This window comes from Sparus aurata, chromosome 10 (genome assembly GCF_900880675.1).
Source record: "Sparus aurata chromosome 10, fSpaAur1.1, whole genome shotgun sequence".
Taxonomy (NCBI): Eukaryota; Metazoa; Chordata; class Actinopteri; order Spariformes; family Sparidae; genus Sparus; species Sparus aurata.
In genome coordinates, this window is record NC_044196.1 from 8960069 (window position 1) to 8987015 (window position 26947).

Genomic DNA, 26947 nt, shown 5'->3' on the forward strand with positions numbered 1-26947 from the left:
ATAGCTGTTGACAAAGGTCATTGGAAACCACACATTTAAAAGTCATGGTGGCGCCAGAGGAAACATGTGGGGATCACCAAAATCAGTATGATGTATCATCTGGGTGCCATGAATGTCCGTACCAAATGTCATTCCAATCCAACAAGAATAAGTTGAGATATTTCAGTCTGAAGCAAGGTGGTGAACTGAGTGGCTTTGCTAACCACAGAGAGCTACGCTGCTAGCTAAAAGAACAACGTGCCTTTTGTTTGGATGATATGAGATAATGTGAGGATCACAAACACACACACAAGATTAGATCAGAGCTCGACAGCTGACTGGTGTGTGTGCGTGTGTGTGTAAGACGACACTCGCTTCTATAGCAACTGTGGTTATAAACAGTCACAGCATGATTGTGTGTGTGTGTGTGTGTGTGTGTGTGTGTGTGTGTGTGTGTGTGTGTGTGATGTGAGGAAATCTCACCTGCTGTTGAGTAACAGGTAGAGTGAGACGCACACACCTTGTGTTGGGGGAGATTTTCCTGTGAAGCTAATGAGTAACTGTTTCCATAAACTGCTCAATGTGCCCTCGAGCATTATTTTACTCTTACACAAATTCGATGCTGACAAAAAACGCACATATAAAAAGTAAATATAAAGTTACATGTAACTTAGTACATTTATTCAAGTACTGACTCCAAAAATATTTTTTTCTTGAGTATTTCCATTTTCTCCTTCTCAATACTTCCACTCCACAACATTTTGAAGGTATATATTGTACTTTTATTCTACTGCCCTTTATAACTTGTAACTAGTAACTTTGCAGATTACATGAAGTGTCAGAGCCAAATAGGTTATAATTTACTTTAGCTACCTAAGTACTTTTAATATCAGATACTTTTACTTGAGTGCTATTGGCTTTGTTGACTTTCACTTTGACCAAAATAATATTCTTACATGATAACTTTTACTCGATATATATCTTCTGTGTACTTTTTCCAACGCTGCGTGTTGGATCGAGAGACGTGCAGACTGGATCCCAGACAAACTGAATCATAACATCATGCTGGTGTTTCCTCTTTGATTCATCATGTAATCACTCAATTATTTCTGCTTCAATAAAATGACGCAAGCTGTTATGAGATTAAGTTAGATGCTTAAAGGGATTTAATAACCCGCCAGGGAAACTCCAGGTTGAAGAAACCTCCAAAACAGCTGATGTCAAGGTGTAAATGAAAACAGTTCAGTCACACTGAGTCATTAAATAAACATACTGCAACCAAAACACTGATATCAGGAAATAATCCTCCATATTTTGATAAATAAACCTAAAAATGAATGTAAAATGAAATGCCTGCAGGAACAAACACAGAACAATCTGAAATTTGTTGGTTTTCCAATGAAAGTTAGTATTTACTTTCAGATTAATTTCACAGCAGCTTTCTCCAAAGACCAGCAAATATCAGCATCATAAAAAAAAAGCTGTTCACCCCCCGAAAGGTTTAAAAAGAAAGCCTGTTAACGTCTTGTAGCATTACACCACAAAATGGAATCCAGGTTTAACAGGGTTTAATGTTAGCCACCATGTAAAACTAAACAGTTTGAAAACACAGACATAAAAGCAGCTGAATTGTGTGATTACTAAGACAAATAGTTTGATTTGACACTTTCTGAATGATTACGTAATAGTTCTACACTGCACTGTGTTGTTTACATGGATCGTCAGCTAGCGAGCATGCTAACATTTTACCTAGGATGTTAGCTTTAGTCTCAGTCTTTGAGCATGTCAATGTATGTGGCCAGCAAGTGCACATTTAACAATTAGCAATATTCTCCTTTTTAAACACTAAAGAGTCTGAAGCTGTATTTTTCAGTTTACAAAGGCATGTTAGCTTATTTTGCTAGCCACCTAGCACCACGTTGCTGTTGTCTTCCTCTGTGTGAAATATAACTTGTTATGAGTTATGAATGTAAACTTGAGACGGATCTTCTGGAAAGTAATTTGCAATAATGGAAAACAGCTCCCAGGTGACCACAGTGTGAAACGTGTGGTGAAGAAGGGTGTAGCTGGTGGTTGACGCTGCTCCGTAAACCTTCCCTGTACTAGTAAGTTTTTAAAAGCAGCGATGATTAACTGTGTTGCAACTCCACAACCACAAACCACATCAGATGTGCTCAGACAGAACTTCCCAGTCTAGACATCATCAGTGGTTTCCTTCACTTCTCCTCCCTCCTCTTCACTCCCTCACTCCCTTTTTAACCTCCACCACAGGTCGTCTTCAGTCAGTCTGCAGTCTGTCTCTTAACTGCTCACCATTCAGCTGCCGTCCTCTCCATCTACAGTCATGTTCTGCAGGTGGACAGCCCCGTCCGTCTTCATCGTTCTCTTCCTCAGAGTTCAGAGCATCGACTCGTCTCTTGGTGAGTACGAATATCTGGAGAATCTATTTGTGAATCTTAGTTTAATCTGCAGCGTGACAGATAAACTGTTGCCTTGATTGGACCTGTTTTTATTATTCATTACCGTGTTGTCAAAAGACAAAAGTAAAACACACCTTAGACCTGTCATCATGAAATATGCAACAACGACCTACAGCTCAGATGGCAGCAGACACATGAGGACGACAACACCTGTTGAACTCATAGTCAGAGGTTCACTGTTGAGGAGTGTAAAGGAAACAGAGGAAGCACACTATGTAGGCAGCTGTTGCCTGTGAGACAAATATGTCCTGTTATAATTACCGTTAAGATTCTTTGCTGGTTTAGTCTATAAAGAGTCACAACAAACCACTAATTAACAGGATCAAGATTTCTCAAACTTGAGGACTATTTAAATCTGCACACATTTGTGTTTTAGACTTAGTTTATAGGAGGGAAATATCTGTTTATGCCAACGTAACCAACAACCATTCATTTAGCAAAACGCTAAATGACTGGGGCTCAAACATTTTGTTTTCTGAGGTATGAGCTGTTTTTGTTAAAGTCATTTTAAAGTTTATCATCATTATAATCAGCATTTATCTGTTTAACTCTCAGCAGGTTGTATTTTAACACAATGAAAGGCGAGCTAACACACCTTTTTCAGATGCTACAGTTAGCTACACAACAGTAATAACAGGCAGTTTATGGGCTTAAATAACTGGTAACAACTAATCTTTCTATCAGAATGAATCATTTTAAGCTGGCTCACTGTCATCGATCACTGTCCACCACTAATTGTATTAAATTACAACACAAGCTTATTAAATCCTAGAGTAACCACATGACTCTGTACAGGCAAATCAGATATCTCCAGCTGTTGTTATCTCTGTTGTTAAGTGCTTAACATTAACAACTTCTAACATCCCTCCATCAGCTCCGGACAACTCTCTGGAGACTTTCGATCTTCCTGAAATCGACGGTTCTGCTGTGGACTGCTGTAGGATTTTCCCTCTCCCCACACCCCAAACCACCACGACAGCAACTCCAACAACAACTCCAACTACAACCACAACCACACCCACTACCAGGAAGGTAATTACATTATGAAGGATGAGCTTCAGCTTCACTTTGTCCTGTAAACATCCAGATTGTAGCCTCATAGAACCTGCAGTTTTAGAAAACATAAAAACTCCTCCAAAGTCCTGATTTTATTTAAATAAAATTTATGTTACTTTCAACCTCATTGTGATTAAATGTTTTTGAAATGCATTTCTGTGCCCAAATGAACTGGCCCTCTTTAACCTCCCTGTGTTATATAAAATTTTTTATCAGGTGACCACGACCACAAAGCCAGCCACCCGACCACCACCGAAGATCGACCACGCCAGTATCAACATCCTCCTGCAATACCTCCTGGCCAACAGCAGACGCCACACAGGTGGTTCTCTACCCAGGGTTATCTCTCAGCCTCGCAGGGTTCAAAGTTCATCTGAAAGCAATGAAGCAGCCAGAAGGCGGCATAGAATAGTTGGTCGGAGGAATACAGGTTCGTCATCTTCAGACTCAAGTGACGAGTCTTAATGGCATTTTTAAATTCTAGTTGTTAAACAAAGCTAAGAAAATTTGCTTCCTGAAAGGGTTTTTCTTCGAAAACTTTACGAATCCCAAGACAACCATGAAATTTGTCAGCCAAAAAAATGTTGTAGCTTCCGATATCATTGTAATATTGTATATGTTGTTATTGAATATTGTGCACTAAAGTATTAAGATGTGTGAATGTTGATTTACTGCTGCTGCTGTCACTAATCAAGATCAACACTTTAAAAAAGCTTCTTTATTTATATTACATGTAAGACAATTGCAGTAACACAGTTTGTTGAACCATTATTTAAAATGTATTCATATGTTAATGACCTGTTTTAAAAAGATGTAATATAAATAATAAAAACAAACCTGGAATTGTTGATTAACTGTGGTTTATACATTTTTTAGACATTTTCCATCTCTGTTTTGACTAAAGATGTTCATAGATCATCATTTCATTCTTGTATTTACATCATAATTGTGTTTAATACTTGAATGCAACACATGTCTTTGATTTCAGGACTGACGTCAGCAACACTGACATGTCAATATAACCAGTTTGTTTATAGCACTGTCTTTTGTTCATTCTGGATTCATCTGCTGATTATTAGTTTCCATTAATCGAACGTTTGGATTGTAAAAAAGCAGAGAATCCAATTTGTAAAGTTAGAACCATAAAATGTTTTTGTTATGTTAGTGTGATAACAATAGTACCAATAGAAGAAAGGAGTCTGAAATGGGTTTTTTCTTAGGGTGAGTGTGAATCAGTACTGTTGTACCCGTGCTGCTGTGGTTCTGATGGACGAACAGACGGAGCCAAATGGTTTTCTTTCCTTTGATCCTTGGAAGTTCCTTTGTCATGTTTACCTGAGAAAACAATTATCACTTTATTTTAGTTTTCCACCAGTTAGATTAATAAGTCAGATATCAATAAATATTAAGTGCATCGCGATAACTACAAACAAGCATATCCATTTACATACTGACAACAAAATCCATGTTAAGTAACAACTTATTTACTTAAGCACCTTTACCGTACATATTTCTTCAATTAATCGTCATTATTCTTATGTTAAAGCTAATAGCTAACATGTATGTAGTCCGTGAATTGGTTAAGAATCAAAAATCGCTGGGTAGGCAGAAACTATGCTTTTCATTAAAATGTTTTGGAGTTTTTTGGTTGTTTTCTTGAGGGATTGTTGTTATTTTCAAACCCTTGTTCACCCAAATAGGTTGGTACAGCTACAGGAGGGGAATACCATTAAGATTGTATATGTCTTAAGCAGCTTGAGTTTCTTAGCATAACAACACAGTGGGAGGAAACACAGAAGAAACCTGGGAAATGGAAGTGTCAGCAGGTATAAAGTTACCAGAAGGACTGGATTTTAATCTATACGTTTTCAAAATGAATCAGGGGCAATGTGTTTGTTTTTACTTGCTAAATTGCAGGTATGATGGCATGTGTAAATACTGTTGAGTGAGTACCTTCTCTTCCTCTGAGTTCTGGCAGCACCAAGCTTTTCAGATCTGGTAAGTGAATGTCCGACTTCCTTTTGGCCACTGTAATGCCATCGCTGTTACCATGGTTACAGCGGTCAGACAGGAAGGAATGATCCGGGATCAGACTCTTCTGCGACACCTGAAAGAGGGAGAGTGGTTACCTTGAATAAGCATATGTATGTTTAACGCTCTGTTGTAACTGAAACAAACAGGGTTACCTGTGCAGTGAATGATCCTGTAATGCAACTGGACAGAGACTGTTGGGCCAGCCGACTAGTAATGCCACCATGATGCCTTGGGTTGTCTACACACCTGCGATACACAGAAACACATTCTACCATGTGTTCAACTACACATCATTTGATTGTAGTTTTGTAATTTCAATCAAAAGTACTCTATTGTAGTGCATTGTGAGAACTTACCAAACGCTGAGGGTCCCAGGATGGAAGCTCGCCCCAGGGTTAAGCTGATCGCTGGAGACTGGGCTGTCAGTACTGACGACAGAGAAGGACGGGATAAGGGGTGTGGAAGATGGAGGAAGGAGTAGAGGAGTCGAGGAAGGGGGAGGAGGAGGAGGTGGTGGAGAGTAATGGAGTTGACTTAAATCAAACTCGTTAATGTCTGTGTTGCTGTGAAATACAGAGCTTCTTGCTGAAGCCTTGTGGTCTGGAGTCACTGTAGAAGTGAATGAGGTCGGTATATTTGTTGTGTTATTCCTTTCAGGGTTCCCTGTTTTCTTTCGTGTCTCTGTAGAAAATGTTGTTTTCTGAGTCATTGTTGTGGTGGTAAAAGAGCCAAGCCTTGCTTTTGGTCCTTTGATCAAAGATTTGCAGTGAGAGGGGTTTGAGGATTTAATGTTAGGTTCATCTTCACTGCTGTTGTTCTTTTGCTCAATATTTTTGCTTTTAGAAACCTTTGAGGTTTGATTTACCAAAGTTTTGGTTGTTGCAATGATGGACATAGAAAGCGCAAAATCCTCTCTGTTCTCTTTGTTTGAGACTTTCAACGTTTTCGGGATAGTTGTCCCTACTGGTGTGCTGATTTTAGGGGTTTCAATAGGCATGGTGGTTGAGGTTCTGGATTCTGTGGTGATCTTGTGCTTGGAAACACTCTGCCCATGGAGGCTGCAGGGCTCAAAAGACTTAGATATCCCAGGGTGGTTTGCAGCTATTTTGGATGCCAGACTCATCTTCAAGCACCCAGGATCCTCATTGATGTCCTGGTTTGAAGTATTTAAACTATCCTGATGATTTTTGATTGGGTCCATTGGAAGGTCCCTGGAAGGCATGTTGGGTACGCGTGTGTTATATGTGGGTTTAATATGTGAAGATGAGCCAGTTTGAAGGGTTTCTTTAGATAGTGTTGTAGTGCTGTGGGCAGGACTGGACTCCTTACAAACTGTGGACGGGAGCTCTGAAAGACTTGAGGTAAGAGTCTTTGATGGGCTGGTGGACAAGGGTGATTTGGTTGTGGTCACTTTTTGGCCAAAGTTTGAGGTAGTTTTAGATGGTTTGGGGTTTGAGGGTAAGACTTGGGGACATTCACAGGTCCTTCTTGGCTCTGTGTCTATGTTTGAATGATTGTTCTGATGCTCTGAGGTAGAATTTGTCTTGCACTGCTTGGCAACAGAAGGGGTAGTTGAAGTGGCGTCCTCTGTGTGGTCACTACTCGATGGATGAGACGCTTTTAGTGCCAACCCTGTTGCGTAAATGTCTGTTGCAGCACTTTCAGGGTGTTCTGTAGAGGATATTTTACCTATACTCCGTGATGAGTTGGCGCCTGCAGGATAAATGATTGATTTCAAAGAAGCTTTTCGAGATGGACTCTCATTCGGATGATCAGTGGTTGAGCTTTTAGACAATTTGGAAACTTTTGTGTTTGAGTTGATCTGGCTCTTCCCAGAGTCTTGACTTGGCTCGGATTTAGACCTCCAGATCTCCATCACACCTTTCTCAGTCCTACTTGACACATTTTTGTTGGAACAACTAGAACGCAAGCCAGTTGAATCTCTGTCTTTTGTATCCATATTTTTCGAATGGCACTTCCTTGGCTCTGGAGAAGCAACTTCCCCATGTTTAGGTTTAGCTACTTGATCTGTTGCATTCTTGGAAGCCTCCAATGAATCTGAAGTAGGGGTTTCAGCAAGTTTACAAATATCAGGGTCCTTTCTGAGCTCTGTACCAATGGCTTTTCCCGGTTTACTTCTAATAGCCACAATGGTTTTTGATGCATTATCGATACTCTTGGTGCCTAATGTTTTGGTTTGCTTAACGCTCAAAGATTCTAAGGGACTCCCAATGGTCTTAGGGGTCTTTAAAGGTAGCTTGCCTTTTGATTTCTGTATTTTTTCCTCTCCACTCTCCTTGTTTCTCTTCTCCTTTTCCTTGTTGACTTTCACATCCATGTCCTCTGATTGTTTCTTGTCTTTGCCTCTTCGGTTCTTGTCATCCCCTTCATCCTTTTCCCGTCTTGAGGTCTTGGCTATTTTAGGAAGGGTGGAGTTTTCTCTGTGGTCCTTTTGGATCTTAGCATTCAGCTCATCCAAAACCCTGTTTAGATACATAGGTAGATAGATGCAGCAGATCAGTAACTTGATTTCAGACTATACCATAGTCTGTTGATTCATGGTTGGATTCCTTTACATTTAGAGTCATAGCCCACAGGGAGACTAGGTAATGTAGCTAAAAGCCAGGATATATTCAGGTTCGAGTTCATACAAGAAGCTCTGAAGGATGCATCTATGGTATGTTTGTATCGATAAACTACACATAACAGTGAACATTTCTAACTGCCTGTTATTGAACTTATTTAGCATAAACACAAATACCTGATGTGGAAAGAATCTTGTGTGAACAGAGGGTGCTCTAACAGTTCTGAGCACTGAGTTCGTTTTTCTGGATCCATCTGGAGACAACTCTGAAAGAGACAACACAACAACACAAAGGTAATAGCGATGTCTAACGAGGGATCTAAAAGTGAATAAGATAAATAAAAGTTCAAATGGAAGAAATACAGATAAAGTGGCAGAGTTTTGGTACCAGAATTAAAAGCTGCCAATCCTCCAATGTCCACTCGATGTTAACGCCAAAGGTTCTCAGTTTCTTAAACTCTAAATATGCATCCTCAAGACTTTTCAGCTCTTTTGTATTGTGACATTTAAGTCAGTACACAAACTAAACAGTACCTGTGCCAGGTCCAAGGCGGTGGTGTTAACTGAGGGGAAGCGCTCCTCCAGTGGGACCCTGCCAGAACATTCAGGCAGTCTAACTCCAGAAAACACAGGATTCCTGTAGAACAACTCCTGGTGATGAGCTGTAAGGTTACCTAGCATAGAAAAAATGGAGAACTCAAAAGAATACAGTTGTGTTGAGTTTCAAAAGAGGAGATTTTGCATATTTTGATCTGACAAATGTTTGTATGTGTGCCTACCGAAGCATCTGACGATGTGATAAATCTGGTCGAGGTCGGAGTCTCCGGGAAACAGAGGTTGACCTGTTAACATCTCTATTAACAGACAACCCACCGCCCACACATCTACAGGTCTACAAACACAGACAGACACACACATTAACATTTCATCAACAGACAGTCTACACTAACACATCCTCAGGTGTGCATGCTAACACTTACTTGCCATACTTGGTGTCCCCCACCAGCAGTTCAGGGGCTCTGTACCAGCGAGTAGCCACATAGTCCGTATAGACACCCCCCTCAGAGGACGATGTCATGGTCCGGGCAAAGCCGAAGTCGCACAGCTTAACCACGCCCCCTTGAGAGATAAGTATGTTCTCTGGTTTTATGTCACGGTGGATGACCTTAGAAGGAAAGATGCAGGAGCAAGTTTTGATTCTTCCTCTGGCAACCCTAGTGGTGGTCATCAGCGCTTCTTGAAGACATGGTTCATTTGTTTCTGACCAATCAATTCATCAGAAATCACTCTGAAAGAGCTTGAGTTTAGATTACTCCAGATAATTGGCTGGCTAACTATATCTGCTCAGCTAAGTATCACTTCAGTACTGCAGCATTTAACTTGCTCAGCTTTCTTGAAACTTACTTGAGTTGAAACACAGCACAGATTTAGGAGGATCCTTTAAATACGTAATCCTCTTGTGCCTCCACACGAACACACTCACATGTTGCTGGTGGCAGAAAGCCGCAGCCCTCAGGATCTGGTACAGGTACTGCCTGCTGGTGTTCAGGTCCAGTCCATTTGGGTTTTGCTCCAAATCATCCAGAAGTGTTCGCTCAACGAACTCAAACACCAGATACCAGCGGCGACGACGCTTCCACACTTCCAGAAGGTTCACCAGGTTGTCATGGCGCAGTTGCTTAATGTTTAAAAAGATGAGAGCAGAAATACAAGTTTGAGAACATTTGAAACTTGACATGGTTAAACATCCATCCAACATTACTTTAAAGGTTGTGAGATCTGGCCACCTGTCACAGGTCGCTGCAAACAAAAAGTGGGCAGCATTTCATGGAGTACCGCTAACTGCTGTAGCTATCCATGGCTGTAGCTACTGACTGGTGAAACCACTGACATACTTCTCCCTGCTGAAACTACGTGGGGTTATCAGACCGTCACCTCTTGCCACTACAAACTAGTAATATGAGTCACGACAAGTTGGGGCTAGCAGGTTTGCATGTTAACTTCAGTAGACATCTTGTGCAGCTGACATAACATCAAAACTGTTATTTCTCCACATCCTGAGTGCACAGTAGTGAAGGACTGATGTTGCTGTACTTTATTCTGAACATGCTCCAACACTGTTTTAAGACTTCCACTGTTTCCTCTCCTGTCATGTTTTTAAAGCAGCTGTGAGAATATGACTCTCAGTTGTTTGGACTTTGTTTTATGATTGACAGGCTGCTTTTGTGCTTCCCTTCGCTCAGGTTTCCCGCTTGACATTCACTGATTGATTGACGGGTACCCTCAGCAGCTTGATCTCCCTCAGGGCGATCTTCTTCACTGTCTTGTCGTCATCCGAGTCCACGAACTTCTTGATTGCAACAAGGCGGCCGGAGTCTCTGTGACGGCACTTCAACACGGTGCCGTAACTGCCCTCCCCGACCAGACCCAGAGACTCGTAGCGTTCCATTAGCTACTAAACACAGGAAGAGAAGAAATTTATACAAACCTACAGAAGGAAAATACGGTCACTTCAAAAAAAAAATCACAATGTTCACAATTCTCACTTTTTTCTCCAAGTTCTGACTTTCAGAAGTCTGAGAAAAAAGTAATAGCTTTTTTTTTTTTGTCTTTTACAGTGACCCTACTCCTCTTCTGTGCCATTAACACATGTTATATCAAACATTTTAACAAACATACTCAATAACTTTGATCTGACCATCACCTGAATCCACAGTTTTTAGAAAGTAAACAGAGAAGAAATATTTCTTTTAAAAAGACGATGAGGAACTAAAAAGCAAAGATAACAAGTAACCTAAGTAACAGGAAAAAACAACTATATAAAATGATAAAGCATGTAAGAACGAAATGTGTAGACTATAACATTAAACAATATAATAAAAAAGATAAGACGACAGATAAACAGAATAATCTAAACGTAAAAGTAAAAAACAGTCATGTAAGAAATTGAAGTCAAGGAGACATTTAAATTGTTAAATTGTTAGATTTTAGTGATTATACTGAATATTTTTACTGAAGTAGCCTTATCAATTCTACTTGTAACTACTTGTAACGTAATTTAGAGTATTTGTACAGTGTGTTATTAATACTTGAATAACAGATCTGAATACTTGGTCTTTCATTGGAGACGTGATGAGCTTCTAACTTCACAGTGTCACTGGAGATCAGACAGGTTGGCGTGGTGAGAAGTATTATCAGAATTATTACAACAGATACAACAAAACACAAACAACAACCGGCTGCAGTGATGAAAGTTAACACACAGACAGACAGACAGACACACACACACACACACACACACACACTAACCTTGTGTGGAATTCCTTTATCGTTTTAATCGCTGAACTTCCATTATCAACGTAAACACTGGAGTAACGTTTCGTGGGTGTGTGTGTGTGTGTGTGTCACTGGAGAAGACAACTTGAGTCCCTCTCTCCCTCTCAGTGTGTGTGTGTGTGTGTGTGTGTGTGTGTGTGTGTTGCTATGGTAACGCCCCCCGCCACGCTCTGGGCAGACGGTTACGTCAGCGCGTCCTTCAACGTGACGTGACACTGTAGTGTTTAAGAATTTTTTAGATCACAACATGTGAATATCACAACATTTGAGATGGTTGTTGCAGCACAGATGACTTTTCCTGAACTTATTTGTAAATTTTGTGTCTTTAGTATGTGTTTTTATTTTTATTTTAAATAATCGTTATACCTGCAGGCTTCTGTTTTCTCTCTTGTTGTTTAAATTCAGTAGATGTCTAATGCAGGAGTGAAGGCTCTGTGACTACAGCCATGTTCAGGTCTTCACTTTGACCTCATCCTGTGTGTTATTATTATTATTCATCTCCTATATTATGTTTAAAACTTTAAAAAGACATGTAGTTTTCTCCACAGTGGTGGATGAAATGCTGAACTATCAGCCTTGTGAGCTCACAGGAGGTAAACTGACAGCTCTCTACCGCCTCCTGCTGTCATTTCTGAAGAACTGCACTTTTAATGACTTGGTCACTTTTTACAACATTTGCTTGGTTTGTCTATTATTCCATAAAGACACAGGGTAACAAGTTGATTTCATTTGAAGATTAAACTTTAACATTTTTTTTACATATATATATGTGTTTTGGTGTTTTTTAAGATCAAAATCACACAACAGATTAAAATTCATGAGACCAAATCCTCATTAAAAGGCAGAGAAGAATGAATGAAGAAGAAGAATTTTAATGAAAAAATTGTTATTTACAATAAAAAATACAGACTGTACAATCACGATAACAGTTACAGAAAAAAAAACTAGTTTGAAAAACAGCAATATAATACTGGATATGTGTCAGTTAATCCGGGTTTTCTGCCAGTTTTCTGATGTCCTCCAGAAGCTCGGAGAAAGTTGGCCGACCTTGAGGCCTCTAAACGACCACCACCGAAGAAGAAGAGGAAGCGGAAGAGCAAGAGGAGGTGTTGAGGAGATAGGGAGAAAAGGGAAGAGTTGATGCAGTCGTTAACAAAAGGTGTGATCATCAACTTAATTAAATTAAAGTGATAGCTTTAAGGTTCTTGTCACTACCTATACGCGATGTTACCAGGACTTTCAGGTACATCTAATGACTTTCCTCAACAAGAAGAAGAACAACTGATATAAACAGTTGGAAGAACGACTTTTAAACAGTCGGAAGAACGACTAACAGACAATCTGAAGAACTTTTTTCAATCTGTCGGAAGAACAACCAACAAAAAATGAAAGAACGTCTTCAAACAGTCGGAAGAACAACTTCCTAACAATCTGAGGGACAACTATCCAATGGCTGGAAGAACAACTATCAAAACAATCATGACAATCAAGAAGTCAGAAGTACGAATTCTCAACAGTCTGAAGAACGATTTTCCAAACCGTTGGAACAGTCGGATTTCAAACCATTGGAAGAACAACTTCCAAACAGTCAAAATAACTTTTTTGAAACAGTTGGAAGAACAACTTCAAAACAGTTGAAATAACAACTTTCTAACTCTCAGAAGAACAATGAACAAACAATCAAAAGAACTTCTTTGAAAAAGTCATAAGAACTTCTTCCCAACTGTCAGATGAGAGACTTCCAATAGGAAGAACAAGCTTGATCTGGTGAAGGATATTATTCCATGTGGCTGAAAGCTGAAGGGCATCCCTGATCTTTTATTGCTGAGACAAAAGCACGTAAATAAATGGAAAATGAATAAACACTCATCACTTGAACACATTAATGAACAAAAGTACCTCGTGCCAGCAGCGGTACATGATGGCATAGAGTGGCTGCGAGGCGTGGTGCGGTCGGTACAGCCGGACTCCTCTGGTGATGTCATTAACCACGTCCAAGTTGGTGAGGTTCTCAAACGGAGTCCGACCCTCCGAGTAGATCTCCCACATCACCACACCTGCAAACTCAAATCATCCACAGATCAGATACACACTTCTGCGGGTCCTGCTGCCATTATTACTGGTACTAGTATTTCTACTAATTAGAGCGAGTGGACGGTAACATGAATCTGTGGTTTCCTCACCAAACGACCAGACGTCAGACTTGCTACTGTATTTACTGTAGTGGAGAACTTCAGGAGGCGACCACTTCACTGGGAACTTGGCACCACTAGAACTGGTGTACTGGTTGTCCAGAACATACCTGCAAACATGAACAGAGTGAGAACTGAAACACATTACACGGTTTACAATTTGCATTTTCTCCCTGTTTCCAGTCTTTATGCTAACCCAGGCTAAGCTAATGAGTTACTGGCCCTGGATTCAATTTTACCAAACAAACATGAGGATGGTGTTGATCAAGTTCACTGCCAGAAGCGAATGTTGCCAATTATGGAAATGTCAAACGTATCCTTTGAAAGGTGAATTAATGTTTGATGTACCTGGTCATCCCAAAGTCGCTGACCTTCACCACGTTGTGCTCATTCACCAGACAGTTCCTCGCTGCCTGGAGGAGACACAAATAACCAGAAACTTCAGACAAAGAACCAGAAACTTCAGACAAAATTGCACCGGGACCAGTTTTCCCAGTAGGCTGTGTGAGAGAAATGTGACTGGTGGATATGTATGTAGATTTACTTAAGTACTTAAGTCCAAAAAGTACACATAATTAGTAGAATAATCATGAGAAATAATGTGAATTCAACTACGGTCAGGGCCATAATGCTACTAATACTAATACTAATCTAGGCTTATTAGCTTTTAGCAGGACTAGAACGACTGATATATCTAATTTATGTAGTGAAATAACTTAAATTCTGAAGGTGTTGGAGCATCAAAATTGAATTTTTGACTCCAGGATACAGGGAAAAATATATTAAGCTTAAGACAATTAGCTTAAACTGATGCTGCCAGCAAACCTTAACAAGCCTGCATTAAATTTGAGCTGTTTTCTCTCCCACAAATTAATTATTCTATGCTATAATAAACTTTTATTGGAAGATATGAAACATGTAGTTACTGCATATTGGTGTTGTAAAGCAGTACAACTACTAGCTACCTTTGAATATTAAGATTTTACACACAAAACATGAGACAATGTTACAGATTATACTCCCAAACAGTATATGAAAACATTAGAATAAGGTCAACTTCAACCAATGACCATGTACTATTTGCAATATTGGATTGTAACTATGTACATTTATTAAAAAAAGTACATCTCTGAAGCAAATATACTTTTTTTGTCTGACAGCTTCAGTTACTTTTCAGATTACTATTTTTCATGCACTTCCTGGCCAGTGAAAACTATGAATGTCCACATCTGTGATTCTGAGTTTTTCTGATAAAGTGTTCTTTTATGCGTTGAGAAAACTCTCTTTCTTCTAAAGATCTGTCAACCGTCTTGGATTGGCTGTAAAATCAATCATCTCATAGCTGAAAACACTCACCAGGTCTCTGTGGATGAAGCTGTTGGCCTCCAGGTACTCCATCCCCTCACAGACGTCCTGGCACATGGACAGAAGCCACACCTCCTTCAGGCTCCCGCCCCTCTGCCGCAGGAAGTTCAGCAGGCAGCCATTCTCCATGAACTCGGCCACGATCAGCAGGGGGCGCTGCTGCAAGCAAACACCGTACAGCTGCACCAGTTTAGGGTGGCACAGCCTCCTGGGAAACACAACAACAAACCCAGTTTCACTTCCTCGTCTCTGTTCCCTCATCTCTGCCTGTCTGCATCTGGACCTCTCCCCCCTCCTTACATCATGACCTTGGCCTCCTCGATGAAGTCCTCCTCGTACATGGCTCCTTCTCTGATGGCTTTGATGGCCACTCTCTGCTCAGCCCTCCACTTACCGAGCTTCACCAGACCGAACTGACCGCTGCCCAGCTCCTTCATGAAGGTCAACTCGCTGGGGTTGATCTCCCATTTCTCTGCAGGGAGGGAAACAGAAGGAAGAAGAGAAAAGAGGAAGGGAGATACAGCACAGACAGAAGAGAGAGAAACACATGTGATGCTGCTTTCCAGACAACTCTGAACTCAAATTCTGACCTCCTTCGAGAATAAATTCAATGTAGACAAACAAGCGACTTAAGCATAGTGACATCTCAATCGGAAGGACTATCCCCACTTTGGCCAACGTTTGTTTCTATATGTGATCTATAAATAAATAAATAAATAAATCATTTTTTTTAACAACATACATCTATGATTAAAGAGGCAGCTCTCAGTGATTTAAACTAAGAAGAGCGAGTATTAAACTTGACAGGATGGAGGAAACTCTCCAGAGGAAAAAGCTTCTTAAGGAGCTCGGGATTCATCAGGGAGATGCTGTTTTTGTGGGGAGTCACTTATCGTCTCTGCTCTTGGAGGATCGCTGCAGGGCTTTATTAAATATGTTTTATTTTGTTAGCAACCAAATTGCTATAATCAGAATGATGACCACTCCACAGGATGCACGGATATCCCGAAGATTTGTGTTGACTGTTGGCGCATTACACAGGGAACAACTCCAGACTGGAACTCAATCAGTCCCATCTAGAGGCCCATTTCTTTACAAGACCATTCTGGTGATTTAGCATATTTCAACTCATTTAGCATCACATCATTTATTATGACAGGGCTGCACGACCTTAGAAATCATGGAAAAAACTGACAACACAATATATATATAGTTTTTATTCACCTGAGCTGAATCCTGCTGTGGCAGGTACACACCTTCCCATCGGTCCCACCGCGTACCTTAACCTGGTCACCAGACCTGCACACACACACCAAACCAGATGAAATGAAGCTTTAAATGTAGCCCTGTTTGGATATTAGCGTGCACGCACAGTGTAAACTCATGTACCTGCTGCGTTGTGTTCGTGGTAGTGTATGACGTCAGGTATGGAGTTGAAGGTGTGTTTCTCAGCCAGGAAGAACTGCCCGGTGTCACTTATTTTGATCTGGTAATGCCTGATGTCCCCGCTAGCACTGCTGACAACCAAAAGAAAGAAAGATATATATGTAAATATTCATCATGTGTGAATTTGTGGTGTGTCTGTTTCAGCTGTGACGTGAAGCACCTTAGTGTTTTGGTGTAGACGGAGACGGTGTAAACTCCTTTCTGACTGGACTCTCGCACCACGAAACCTCCCTCTTTGTCCTGGAAACAACCAGAAATAAAAAAAAAACACAAAAACAGTTTTCAGTTTGTTTTGTATCACCAACAGTCCAAAGTCAAAATACATCATATCATTATCAAATTAGACAAAGAACAGCAGAGAGTCATCACATTTCTGTAGATCAACAAATTCATAAGTTGCTTCAGTTCCACATACAGCAAACATGTCACTTTCTTTTAGATATCTACCTCCCTGCTAAACATACGAACAGACACATTAAGACAGACAGACAGGTGTTTACCTCCTGTTTCAGCAGCTGCTCTGCTTCTGTCCTGGTGATGTTCTTGCAGTACCACCTCCAGAGAGACGAACGAAACATGACTAATGATATAACTTTTGCCTTTTACGATGTTAAGCAGTTGTTGAACACTTTTCTACAAGATGTTGTCATCAAACAAACAAACGTTAAAAGTAATAAACTGCAGCAGAAGACTCACGAGTTTGCCTCGATTCTGTTCTTCTCTGTCACGTAGTTACTGGGGATGAAGCCTTTATTCCTGATGGAAACAAGGAGCGTACATCAGTGGCCATTTTACAATGTTTTCAGACAAACATGCTAGCAAACCAAAGTGTTGGATGAGTTCGAAGTGGCGCTAGATGGAAGGTCAGACATTGAATCCAGTTATCGTTGAGACTTTTCCACGTTTAGTCTTGAACGTACCCGTGTTTGTCCTGCGCTCTCCACCACAGCTGGTCCTGTTTGTGGAGGATGATGTACTCTTCTCCCTGTGGACACGACACTCTGTATCACCTCACTGTTACTGTACTCAGAGGGCATACTCGAGTAAAAGTAAAGATACCGTGTTGGTAAACGTGGAACTAACCCATATCTAGAGTACTTAAATATAGTGGAGTGCAAGCAAAAAGCAGCAGAAGGAAAGTAGAAACCTCCTCATAATTTTACCAAAGTACAGTACAGTACATGAGTTAATTTACTCAGTTACATTCCATCAGTGGAAACAGAAAACTCAACAAGTTCTTTGTGTAACTTGACAAACGCTTCCTGTATTTTACTTTTTTCTTAACTACATTATGATCATTTATCAGTGTTTTTAAACTGGAAAGTAACTGAGTACATTAACTCGAGTACTGTACAGGAACAAATTCAAGGTGCTGTACGCAAGTGTTTTCTATTTTATAGAACTTTATACTTCTACTCCACTACATCTATCTGGCAGCTTTAGTTACTTTTTAGTTACTTTTCAGATTACCTTCCTGCACAGTGAAGACGACATATCAATATATATCACATATCAATTGACTCTTGTAAAAAGTACCCAAAAGTCTGAAAGTATCTGATGTTAAATATATTTTATCAAACTTACAAGTAAAAGTAACGGATACATATTCTTCAGTGTTTTTTTTCTGATTGTTCATTAATTATTTCACTTAGAAATGTTCTCCTTTTGCTCTGATGCAGCACGTAATCTGTAAAGTAACTAGTAACTGAAGAAATCAAACAAATGTATTATATTAGCCTCAAAAATGAAGTGAATTGGATGAATAAAGCAATGAAAAACTCCAATAAAGTACAAATACCTAGTAGAGTAGATGGTAGATGTACTCTGTTACTTTGTGGTATCTGTGTGTGTGTTTGTGTGTGTGTGTGCGCGTGTGCATTTGTGTACCTGTTTGAGTGTGAGGTCAGTGTCCTCCTTGGCGGTGAAGTCGTACATGGCGACGACACTTAACAACCCCTGATCTTCACCGTCCTCAGGAGGAGGGAGGGGGAGCTTCCTCCTCGACCTGTCCACCTGAGAGAGAAAGAGAGAAGAGTTACACACAATACACAAACACACACACATACACACACCCACATATACACACACACTCTTACCCGATAGGCGTGTCCCGGGTATCGTCTGCTCTGGAAACACAGCGTGGTGCTTCCCTCCAGCTCCATGCGGGTGCTGAACTCCCTGAAATCAAACAATCAATTCTGAGCTTTTTAAAAGGACCATACCGGGTTTTACTTCATTTACTTAAGAAAACAGGAAGTAAATAAAGAATATATAGTTTATATTTTAGTTCACTTGGAGATGTGAGGCTGTACCTGGTCTGAACGGCGCAGCAGCAGCAGAAGATGGAGTGGATGGAGTGATCTGGGCGAGGAAACAGGAGAAGTTTTTACTTAAATAAATCCACGATACAAATCCTTTAAGATTTAAAATGAGTCAAAGATCACTGGAGCATCATAGATCACAAGTTGGAGAATCGGATGAAACCAAACTCTGATACTCGCATGTGTTTTTGTGCTGGTCTTTAGTGTCACTGAGGTTTAATTTGAGACTTTTTAAGATCCTTGTCAACACAATTAAATACCAACTTCCTGTTTATACGAGTCGAGGCCGGACTTTAACGATGCTCCCAATGCTGCTGTGGTGATGAAGTTTTACCCACGAACCAACATGCTTGTGACAAAACGCTCACTGTCCATGGAGCGTTAATTTACTGCTGCAGCTTGACTTTTATTTTGAAAGTAGGCAAGTCACAGGAAATGCAATGTGTTCAGTTGAGTGTAGCTTTTTGCAGTCAATTTCTACGCTTGTTTGAGTGCGGATCAGTTTCTGAATATGTCTGGGAGACGTTTCATTCCGTCTCTGGGAGTAACAGGACACGATGGAGCTGTTAGATGGTCACAGGCTGCACACCTCCAACTTCTCAGTGAAGAAACTAACTCCTTTCGCCTCATTACCATTATCAGGTTCTCTGTTATGACCAAGTTTAAATCTGACGTATTGCCAGAATTAAGTAATGTAATCGGTGTAGACCTGACCACCGTGTGACAACTATACAGTCAACATCCTCAGCACCACCATGGTGTTTACTCCTCCTGAAGGTGTGGCCTCTGTGTGAAATGGAGCTGTTGTGTTTATTCACACTAATCGTGCAAACAACCAGATCACTCTCCTGAACATCAGCCTTATTAGTTAAGCTCATGAGCAGCAGCAAGCACCAAGGGTGGTCGAAGCCACAGAATGTGTTGCTACTGCAGGTGTTTATTCCTCCAGAGAGTCTGGCTCTGCACCGGACTTTCTCCTTCAGAGCTGATTGGAAAGAGGCCGAATATACAGTCGGTGCAGCAACGATGGACAGTATAAATAAAAATAATGTTTTAAAGCATGTAAACATTGTTTAGTAAACACTAAAGATAAAAGTATGAACTCTAAAATAAACAAAATGGAACCTTTAAAGGCCAACAGACGATAGTGTTACTGCAGGGCCTTAAAAGTCCAAGATCCAGTTGAAGTGAAGTTAACAGTGAAGAAGCTTATTGCTAATTAAACAGGGCAGCTTCTCCCACAGTCTCTGAGAGTGTTTCAGTTTTAACTTTAACTCTCTCTCTCTCTCTCTCTCTTTGTGGTTTGGAGTGGGAGGTCTTTGTCAGGAAGTACAGTTTCCTTTTCTACAGAACTAACACACTCTTTATCTCGCTGTAAGTGTGTGTGTGTGTGTGTGTGTGTGTGTGTTTCTGTGGGCGAATGAACAGCGAGCTGAGTGTGGGTAATTTTCTCACCGTTTGTGATGTATGTGCACAGTTTATGTTCCTGAGCTGAAGAACAACTTGTCTACGACCACAACATCGATGCCTGTCATGTGACTTAAAGGTGACTGTCAAAATAAAAGCAGCCCTCCGGATCCCCTCACGACATGTCGATGCCATGAGGAGCGATGAACTCTTCTGGTGGTTTGTGGTGAACCAACATCCCATCGATACACTTTCTCTAATGTTTCTGTAACCGAGAGATTCCTTCCTCCACAGGCTGACTGAAAACTTCAATATGGGGGTTTATGGAAACATTTAAACCTCATAACACTGGATGTGTATCGTACTGTGATACAGACACAGTATTACACATGAGAATCACAACAGAACAAAGAGATTTCCACGCCTTTTTACTAATTCATGCCACTTTATACTTCAACCTTCAGATTTTGGAGTAAAACATACAGAATATGATGCATTCTGAATTTTTAATTAAGCTAAATTTTCATAGCATACCACATGATTGATTTCTTGATCCTAAAGATGGAGGATGTGTGCTAAACAAAAGTATGCTGTCACTATGGATTCACTGAGCGATGCTGTGGGCTACAACTTGAGTCCCCGTTGTTTAACCTTATATTTGTTTACATTTTGCAAATTTTCATGATTAAAATATGCTGAATTAGCTGTGAGCAGTTCCTGTTGACAGTGTAATCATGGATGTATAGACAAGTACGACTAAATAACTGTGATTCTAAAGAAAACTTAAAAATTGCAGATTTCTAAGGCAAGTTCTGCAGGAATATGTTGCATCTTTTTTGTCTGTTTCTGAAGATATATCAGGTTTTTTAGTCCAAATGGAGACACAGATAATGATCCCTCCTGAAATGTAAGTTACACTAAATCTGAGAATACTGGTATTACGTTCATATGGTCATATTTGACTGATATCTCAGGAAATAAGTACAGATGTTCATGCTAATTGCAGACGAAAACATCTGCTTTAAAGAAGTAGATCCATCTCTCACACTGGACTTCCTGAAACATATATTTTTAGCCATGCTAGCAGTCCAGCACTTTGGTCCAGACTTACATGTCTCAACAACTATTTGAGGGACTGAATTGAAATTTGGTGTGAATATTCCTGATCCTCTCAAAAGAGCTGTAAAGCATCCAAAACTTCAGTTTATCACCAAATGTGTGCAAAAATCAAGACATTCCCATCAGCCTCCAGTGTACTTTACTGTAGCATGCAAATTATGTGAATGCTTGCATGCTAAGACGCTAAACGAACATTGTTAACATCATATTATACATCCTTAGCATAACCATATTAGCATTGTCACTTTGAGCAAGTTGCAAGGCTAGCATTAGCATTAAGCTAAGTGCCTAAGTAGCCTACTGTATCCAACTGATAAAGGCAATGAGCACCAGCCGATCCTAGGCAGCGTTGGGTGAGGTCATGTCTTTACCAAGGAACAGTTCACCCAAATATGTAAAATGCAGTCATCATCTCCTCCCTTCATGCTGATGGAGGGGTTAGCATTGCAACATTCTGCTAAACAGCTGAAGTAGCTGGAAACTTGATTCAAAATGGAAAAAAAATCAACCAAAACAACATCAAATGTCTCCATACACCTCGTCAGCGGTAATTCAAGTCTCCAGAAGACCCGTGATCCAAATTGATTTGAAAAGTTGTTATTTATTTATCTTTTTTAAGTAGAAAACTGTTGCTGCTATGCTAAAAGTGTCTGAAGCTCTACTGCACATCATCACAGGTGTAAATAATGGCCTCTGTTCAAATCTTTTGTTGACTTAGATTACGAGATTACATTTTATATTTTCTTCCTCTGACTACTTCAGTTGTTTACGAGAATGCTTGACCTCTGTTTTGTTGCGAGGCCCCGGATCTGTTTTGTGGACTACGAGACTTCACCTAACTCTATATTAACATGGAGGGAGGAGACGATGACTGGATTTCTGTGGGTGAACTGTTCCTCTAACTCTGACTCCATCGGGGTAATAAACACAAAGTTTTATTGCGAAGCTGAAAGAGCCTGTGTGGCCTTAAAAGGACGCCGTCAACTTCCTGTCAGGGTAACTGTCCGTTTGTGCCAGAGAGAGAAACAGAAGTGAAACTTGACTTTATCTACTGACGGTTTCTATGAACTCAGCAGGTCAGAGGTAGCACTCTGCAGACAGGTGTCTCTGATTCTCACCAGCTTTCCGTCTACGTTTCCACCTCTCTGCACGCCCAAACAGTAAAGTGAAATCAAAAGAGTCGAAGAGTACAGTGAGTCTGAAATGACTGTTGTCTTATTATTGTGAACTTACAGTTTTAGAAGCAAACACACTAAATTAAGTTTTAACTCAAGATTAAGCTGCTGACAGTTTTAGACCTAGTTTATCCATCTGTGCATGTTTAACACACAACTTCGCCTTTGACTAAGAAGATTATTCATGATTTTTGCACGATGGCCAAGCTAAAATTCATGATCCTTCTCTAGATTCGATGAATGTGTTTATGTTTTGTTTTTTTACTTTTTGTTCTCTGCATCTTGCTGCTGTTTCAGAAAGAAAGAAAGTTACGTTTCTTCTCACGACCTCCTGCTCTTTACAATGATCCCATTCAAAACTCCATTAATAAATCTGTCAATTTAGTGCTATATTGCTTGCACAAGAGTCACACTATGTAAAACCTTACTTCATTTGTCAAAGTGGTCCAGTGAGGCTGGCTTCAGGCTTTTATTTTGAAATAAATAAATCATGGTGTCAACACTTTTGCTGACTGAGAGGATTTCACATTATCAGCCAAGTTTACAAGCACAAGATATCATCTGCTGCTGAGAGTGTTGATCGTGTAGATTTGTTGAATGTGTCTGCAGTTTTAGCTTCATGTATCCTGCTGCTGTTCGGAGAGGAAGAAAGTTGCGTTTCTTCTCACGACGAGACTCCTTAAACAAACCTCAAGTCAATTTAGCGCTCTGATGCTAACATGCTATGTTAAACCTTCTTTACGTTGACAAAGCGGTCTGGTGAGGACGGCATAGATGTGACCCAACAACAGGCTTTTATTTTGAAAGACTAGCCAAGTTTACAAGTTCCATATATTTTCTCTGTGAAAGTTTTGAATGTTAAGATTTAATGTATTTTTTTAAAACTCCCTTCTGTATATAGAGTTTACATACGTAGTTAATCATCAGGAGTTTAATGTGCAGATACTCTATGGTACAGGAACTTACTTGACTGAATCATCATCGACCGTTTTTACGAATCTTCTTCTTCTCTTTCTCCCTCCTCTTCCTCCTCTTCCTCCTCCTCCTCGTCTTCTATCTCTTCTTCAGCTCCAGCTTTTCGTCTTCAGCTCAAGTTTTTTAAGGTCAGCGATGATTTTCTCGTAGATCTCGAGCGCTTCAACGGGGCTGATGCGATGCCACAGGTTAGGAAACCTTAAAATAGGTGATCGACAGAGACAGAAAGAGAGAGAGAGAGAGAGGTGAAGGAAGAGATGAAGAGAGAGATAGAAAGAGGTGGGTGGAGGAAGTCAAGAAGGTGAAGCAGGGAGGCCAACAAAGAGAATAGAAGACACGGTTGGGGAGGGAAGGAAGAAGATAAATATCATTTCAAGTTTGTGTTTGTCGGCTTCAGCAGCACAAATAAAGTTTGATTTGAAAACATTCAGTCGTTTGTACGTTCGGTGTTTACAGAGAGAACGAGAGACGAAGACAAAGAGATGGAGAGGAAGTGAAAGAATGACGTGAATGAAACCACAGAGCATCCGTCTCTGAACGAGTCCAGGAAGAACACACGCACACACACCTACACACACACACACACACACACACACACACACAAACACACACACACGCACAAACACACACACACGCACGTACACACACACACTGAACAAAACCACAATGAAAAAGACAACTGACTCCGTGAATGTGAACTTTACATCATTAAATCCAATCTTTGAAAAACTCTTTGTTTCTTCTTTTTTACTCTTGCCATTTTTTGATATGTGTTTCAAAAAATCGCATTCAGATTAACTTTATTTGAACTGGACAGTTCACAGCTCAGCGGGGCTGGATTTAGGCACAGCAGCACTAAATGCTAACAACCGCATCAAACCCCTGTCACCAGAATAAACATTAACAAGTACGTTTCTGCAAAACCTCAGATAACTTAACACTCGATGTTTCTTTATGTTTCAACTTTACATTTGTTTATGGTTACATGTTACATCATTTATGCCCTTGGCCGGGTTGGAAAAACAACATTTTCGGCCTAAAATGACTTGTTTTGTTGGAGATCTGAAGAGACTCTCTGCGTGTCATCAAAACTATCACAGCCCGGTCTCCAGGATGTACCATTCTTCAAACCACAGATGTGTCCAAGGTTGACATTTGCACCAAAGGTGTCAGAGGTGCTATTATTACACGGCTGTCAAACGGTCGACCGCAGCTCAACTCTCATCACTGGAAATTTTCAAGCACTCTTGCATACATCTCCTGATGTGTTTGTGGCAAAAACACTTCAGACCATCTCTATCTGCGATTGTGGCGACCAAATCAGGTACTTTTTTATTTTTTCGGCATAGACACCTTTATTAAGCAGTAGACAGATTGGAAATATGAGAGAGAGAGGGGGATGTGACATGCAGCAAAGGACCTCCGGCCGGAATCGAACCGGGGTCAGCTGAGTATACGGCATGCGCTCTAACCACTCAACCACCTGCGCGCCCCAAATCAGGTATCTAAACCTAACCAGAGGAGAAACACAGCGGAATGAAAAAAAAAACGTATCTGTAGTTTTCACAGAAACGTACTTAGCTAGCATTTATTCTGGCAAATGGCTTGCTTCGCTTAATGCTAACAGCAGCATGCTAACATGCTCACAATGACAATGCTACTGTCCTTTACAGACATATATAACATATAACAGCAACACGTGATTGTTGCCGCTTGGCTGGTTGTTGAGATATTTGATGTAAATCTTCAGATGATCACTGAAGTCAGTAGTGGAGAGGAGAAATAATCTTCAATCAGCTGTGGGTGTGGCTAACTGGACAGGAGCCTGAAACTAATCTGTGCCGACCGGAAGTTGTTCTATGTATAAATGATTAGAAAACAGCAACAGGACTGAGCCTCGGATCAAAGTTTCTAATCATAAGAGGAAGAAAACGTTATATATTTCTTTTTATAACTCTTGACTGAATAAACCTCAGCCAGCGACCTGACGAGAACGATGATGAGGTGATCAGGTACGCATGGTTGTAGGCCGGTACCAGAGTTGTGTTGTTTCCATCCAGTTTCAGCTCTTTAGTAACAGTCTCCTGTGCACCTGAAGGCATCACGAGGCATTTTCAAAACAAAACTTTCTCTCAGCACCACTAATTTAACTGTCACCACTACTGTTATAATAATAACAACAGGTGTGTCCTCGCATGAAGTTTCACGTCTCTGCAGGCTGATTTTCTAAGAAAAGAACTGAAACCAGCTTCAGACTGACATTAAAGAAGTGATCTTCAGACATGTGATGAGTGTTGATGGATGCACTTCAGGACAGTCTCTAATCTGCTCCAGTCGTCACGTATCAAGTCAGCTGATTATGATTAAACTCCAAGGTTTCATGTAAAGCTTTCGGTTTCACGATGACACACAAACATTTGTGCTTCTACACTTAAGAGGAACATCGTGGAAACAAATCATCCGCTCACCGTCGCATGAACTTAATTTCCCACAATAGTCTTACTTTCTATAACGTCCAAAAATGACATATTTCATAGGTTATGATAAAATGTGTTCATATTCTCAAACTGTCCTCACTCTCCGAATATGACTTTCTTAAAAATGTCTCTATTCTTAACAACAACCTTCATATTCCAAGAAAAGCTTCCATTTATCAAACATGTCTGACCGTTTTAACATTCATCTTTTACGTCTGAAAATGTTCTCAAATTATTTATTAACACACAGTTTTAAACTTTGGGTTTGGTTTGGGTAAACTCGGACGAGGTCGGGAACAAATCTGTTAGGTGTGTTCAGCTGCGTCGGGAGCTTTCGGAGCCGCGCGGACGTTGTCGGCTCCGATTCAACATGCGAAGTCTGAGGAGGTGGGCCGTCGGACATCTGAGCCATTGGATTCTCTGATTGGCGGTGTGCTAGCGAATCAGCGCCGTGTGTGGGAGGGGCGGAAGTGACGATGGTGACGGCTTCGTATCATGACAAGCCCGAGAGCACACAACGCGAGTGTCAGCCTAACCGTAGTCATCTTTCATGTGTGCCAAGTATTAGTCCACAAACGTCTTCTTGGGTTGGTCGAATACTGAATCAATACTGTGTGCGCTTTGTTTTTCTATGCGCTCCGTTCCTCACTTCGTTCCATCATTTCCTGTTTTCGTGTTTTGGGTTACTGGCACGAGACTAGCACCACCCACTGTTAAGGAGGCTTACTGCATCTTGCGCAGGCGCAGAACGTACACGCTACAGTGGAGTAGGCCGCACGTCGAAGCGGTGTGTTCAATGCAACTTTTCTGCAGAACGGGTCAGGCGAGAGGCAACGGAGTGGTCGGAGAGTGGTCTGATAAGGCAGTTGGAGGTCTGGGCGGTGTGTGGGAGCCTTAAGAGCTGCTAGGTCATTAAGTTTTGTACCGTTACATATACACTGTACGCCGTTAGCTTTTTAAGCATTGGACGGTCGGATGAATTTCTTGAAGCAGATCCACAA

General features: G+C 40.7%; 3 protein-coding genes across 4 annotated transcripts; 1 reads left to right on the plus strand and 2 right to left on the minus strand.

The window, feature by feature from the left end:
- The first annotated feature begins 1744 nt into the window (after positions 1-1744).
- On the plus strand, positions 1745-4346 carry LOC115589187 (probable serine/threonine-protein kinase nek3). The gene is made up of 3 exons (XM_030429941.1): positions 1745-2399; positions 3334-3491; positions 3732-4346. Exons 1-3 carry the CDS (start codon positions 2324-2326, stop codon positions 3978-3980), a joined length of 483 nt encoding a protein of 160 aa, XP_030285801.1. The 5' UTR covers positions 1745-2323; the 3' UTR covers positions 3981-4346.
- On the minus strand, positions 4269-11561 carry LOC115589186 (cyclin-dependent kinase-like 5). The gene is made up of 11 exons (XM_030429940.1): positions 11443-11561; positions 10415-10588; positions 9617-9811; positions 9114-9298; positions 8913-9025; positions 8668-8807; positions 8311-8399; positions 5906-8032; positions 5702-5795; positions 5469-5622; positions 4269-4850 (listed from the first exon to the last, which is right to left on the minus strand). Exons 2-11 carry the CDS (start codon positions 10580-10582, stop codon positions 4732-4734), a joined length of 3384 nt encoding a protein of 1127 aa, XP_030285800.1. The 5' UTR covers positions 10583-10588; positions 11443-11561; the 3' UTR covers positions 4269-4731.
- Positions 11562-12325: 764 nt separating this feature from the next.
- On the minus strand, positions 12326-23873 carry txk (TXK tyrosine kinase). Of its 2 annotated transcripts, none has more exons than XM_030429863.1 (16): positions 23461-23873; positions 18785-18833; positions 18569-18650; positions 18360-18485; positions 17393-17457; positions 17169-17228; positions 16973-17027; positions 16633-16712; positions 16416-16540; positions 16251-16325; positions 15327-15498; positions 15018-15234; positions 14010-14074; positions 13653-13771; positions 13369-13526; positions 12326-12526 (listed from the first exon to the last, which is right to left on the minus strand). In XM_030429863.1, the coding sequence occupies exons 1-16, from the start codon at positions 23474-23476 to the stop codon at positions 12455-12457; spliced, it is 1536 nt and encodes a 511-aa protein (XP_030285723.1). In that variant the 5' UTR covers positions 23477-23873; the 3' UTR covers positions 12326-12454. The 2 variants fall into 2 exon arrangements, with proteins under 2 accessions (XP_030285723.1, XP_030285721.1); XM_030429861.1 differs by having other exon boundaries at positions 16416-16543; positions 23461-23872.
- Positions 23874-26947: the final 3074 nt, after the last annotated feature.

Bases quoted from the DNA above. Each gene is read 5' to 3' on its own strand.
- LOC115589187 (XM_030429941.1), top strand. From the start codon at position 2,324: ATGTTCTGCAGGTGGACAGCCCCGTCCGTCTTCATCGTTCTCTTCCTC. The intron at 2,400-3,333 runs GTGAGTACGAAT...TCCCTCCATCAG, and splicing joins GAGCATCGACTCGTCTCTTG to CTCCGGACAACTCTCTGGAG. The intron at 3,492-3,731 runs GTAATTACATTA...ATTTTTTATCAG, and splicing joins CCACACCCACTACCAGGAAG to GTGACCACGACCACAAAGCC.
- LOC115589186 (XM_030429940.1), bottom strand. From the start codon at position 10,582: ATGGAACGCTACGAGTCTCTGGGTCTGGTCGGGGAGGGCAGTTACGGC. The intron at 9,299-9,616 runs GTGAGTGTGTTC...TTTCCTTCTAAG, and splicing joins CTTTCTGCCACCAGCAACAT to GTCATCCACCGTGACATAAA. The intron at 8,808-8,912 runs GTAGGCACACAT...TTTCTATGCTAG, and splicing joins TCACATCGTCAGATGCTTCG to GTAACCTTACAGCTCATCAC.
- txk (XM_030429861.1), bottom strand. The intron at 15,499-16,250 runs GTGAATAAAAAC...CCCTCCCTGCAG, and splicing joins CACAGCAGGATTCAGCTCAG to AGAAATGGGAGATCAACCCC. The intron at 12,527-13,368 runs GTACTTTTGTTC...GTGGTCGTTTAG, and splicing joins TGTACCGCTGCTGGCACGAG to AGGCCTCAAGGTCGGCCAAC.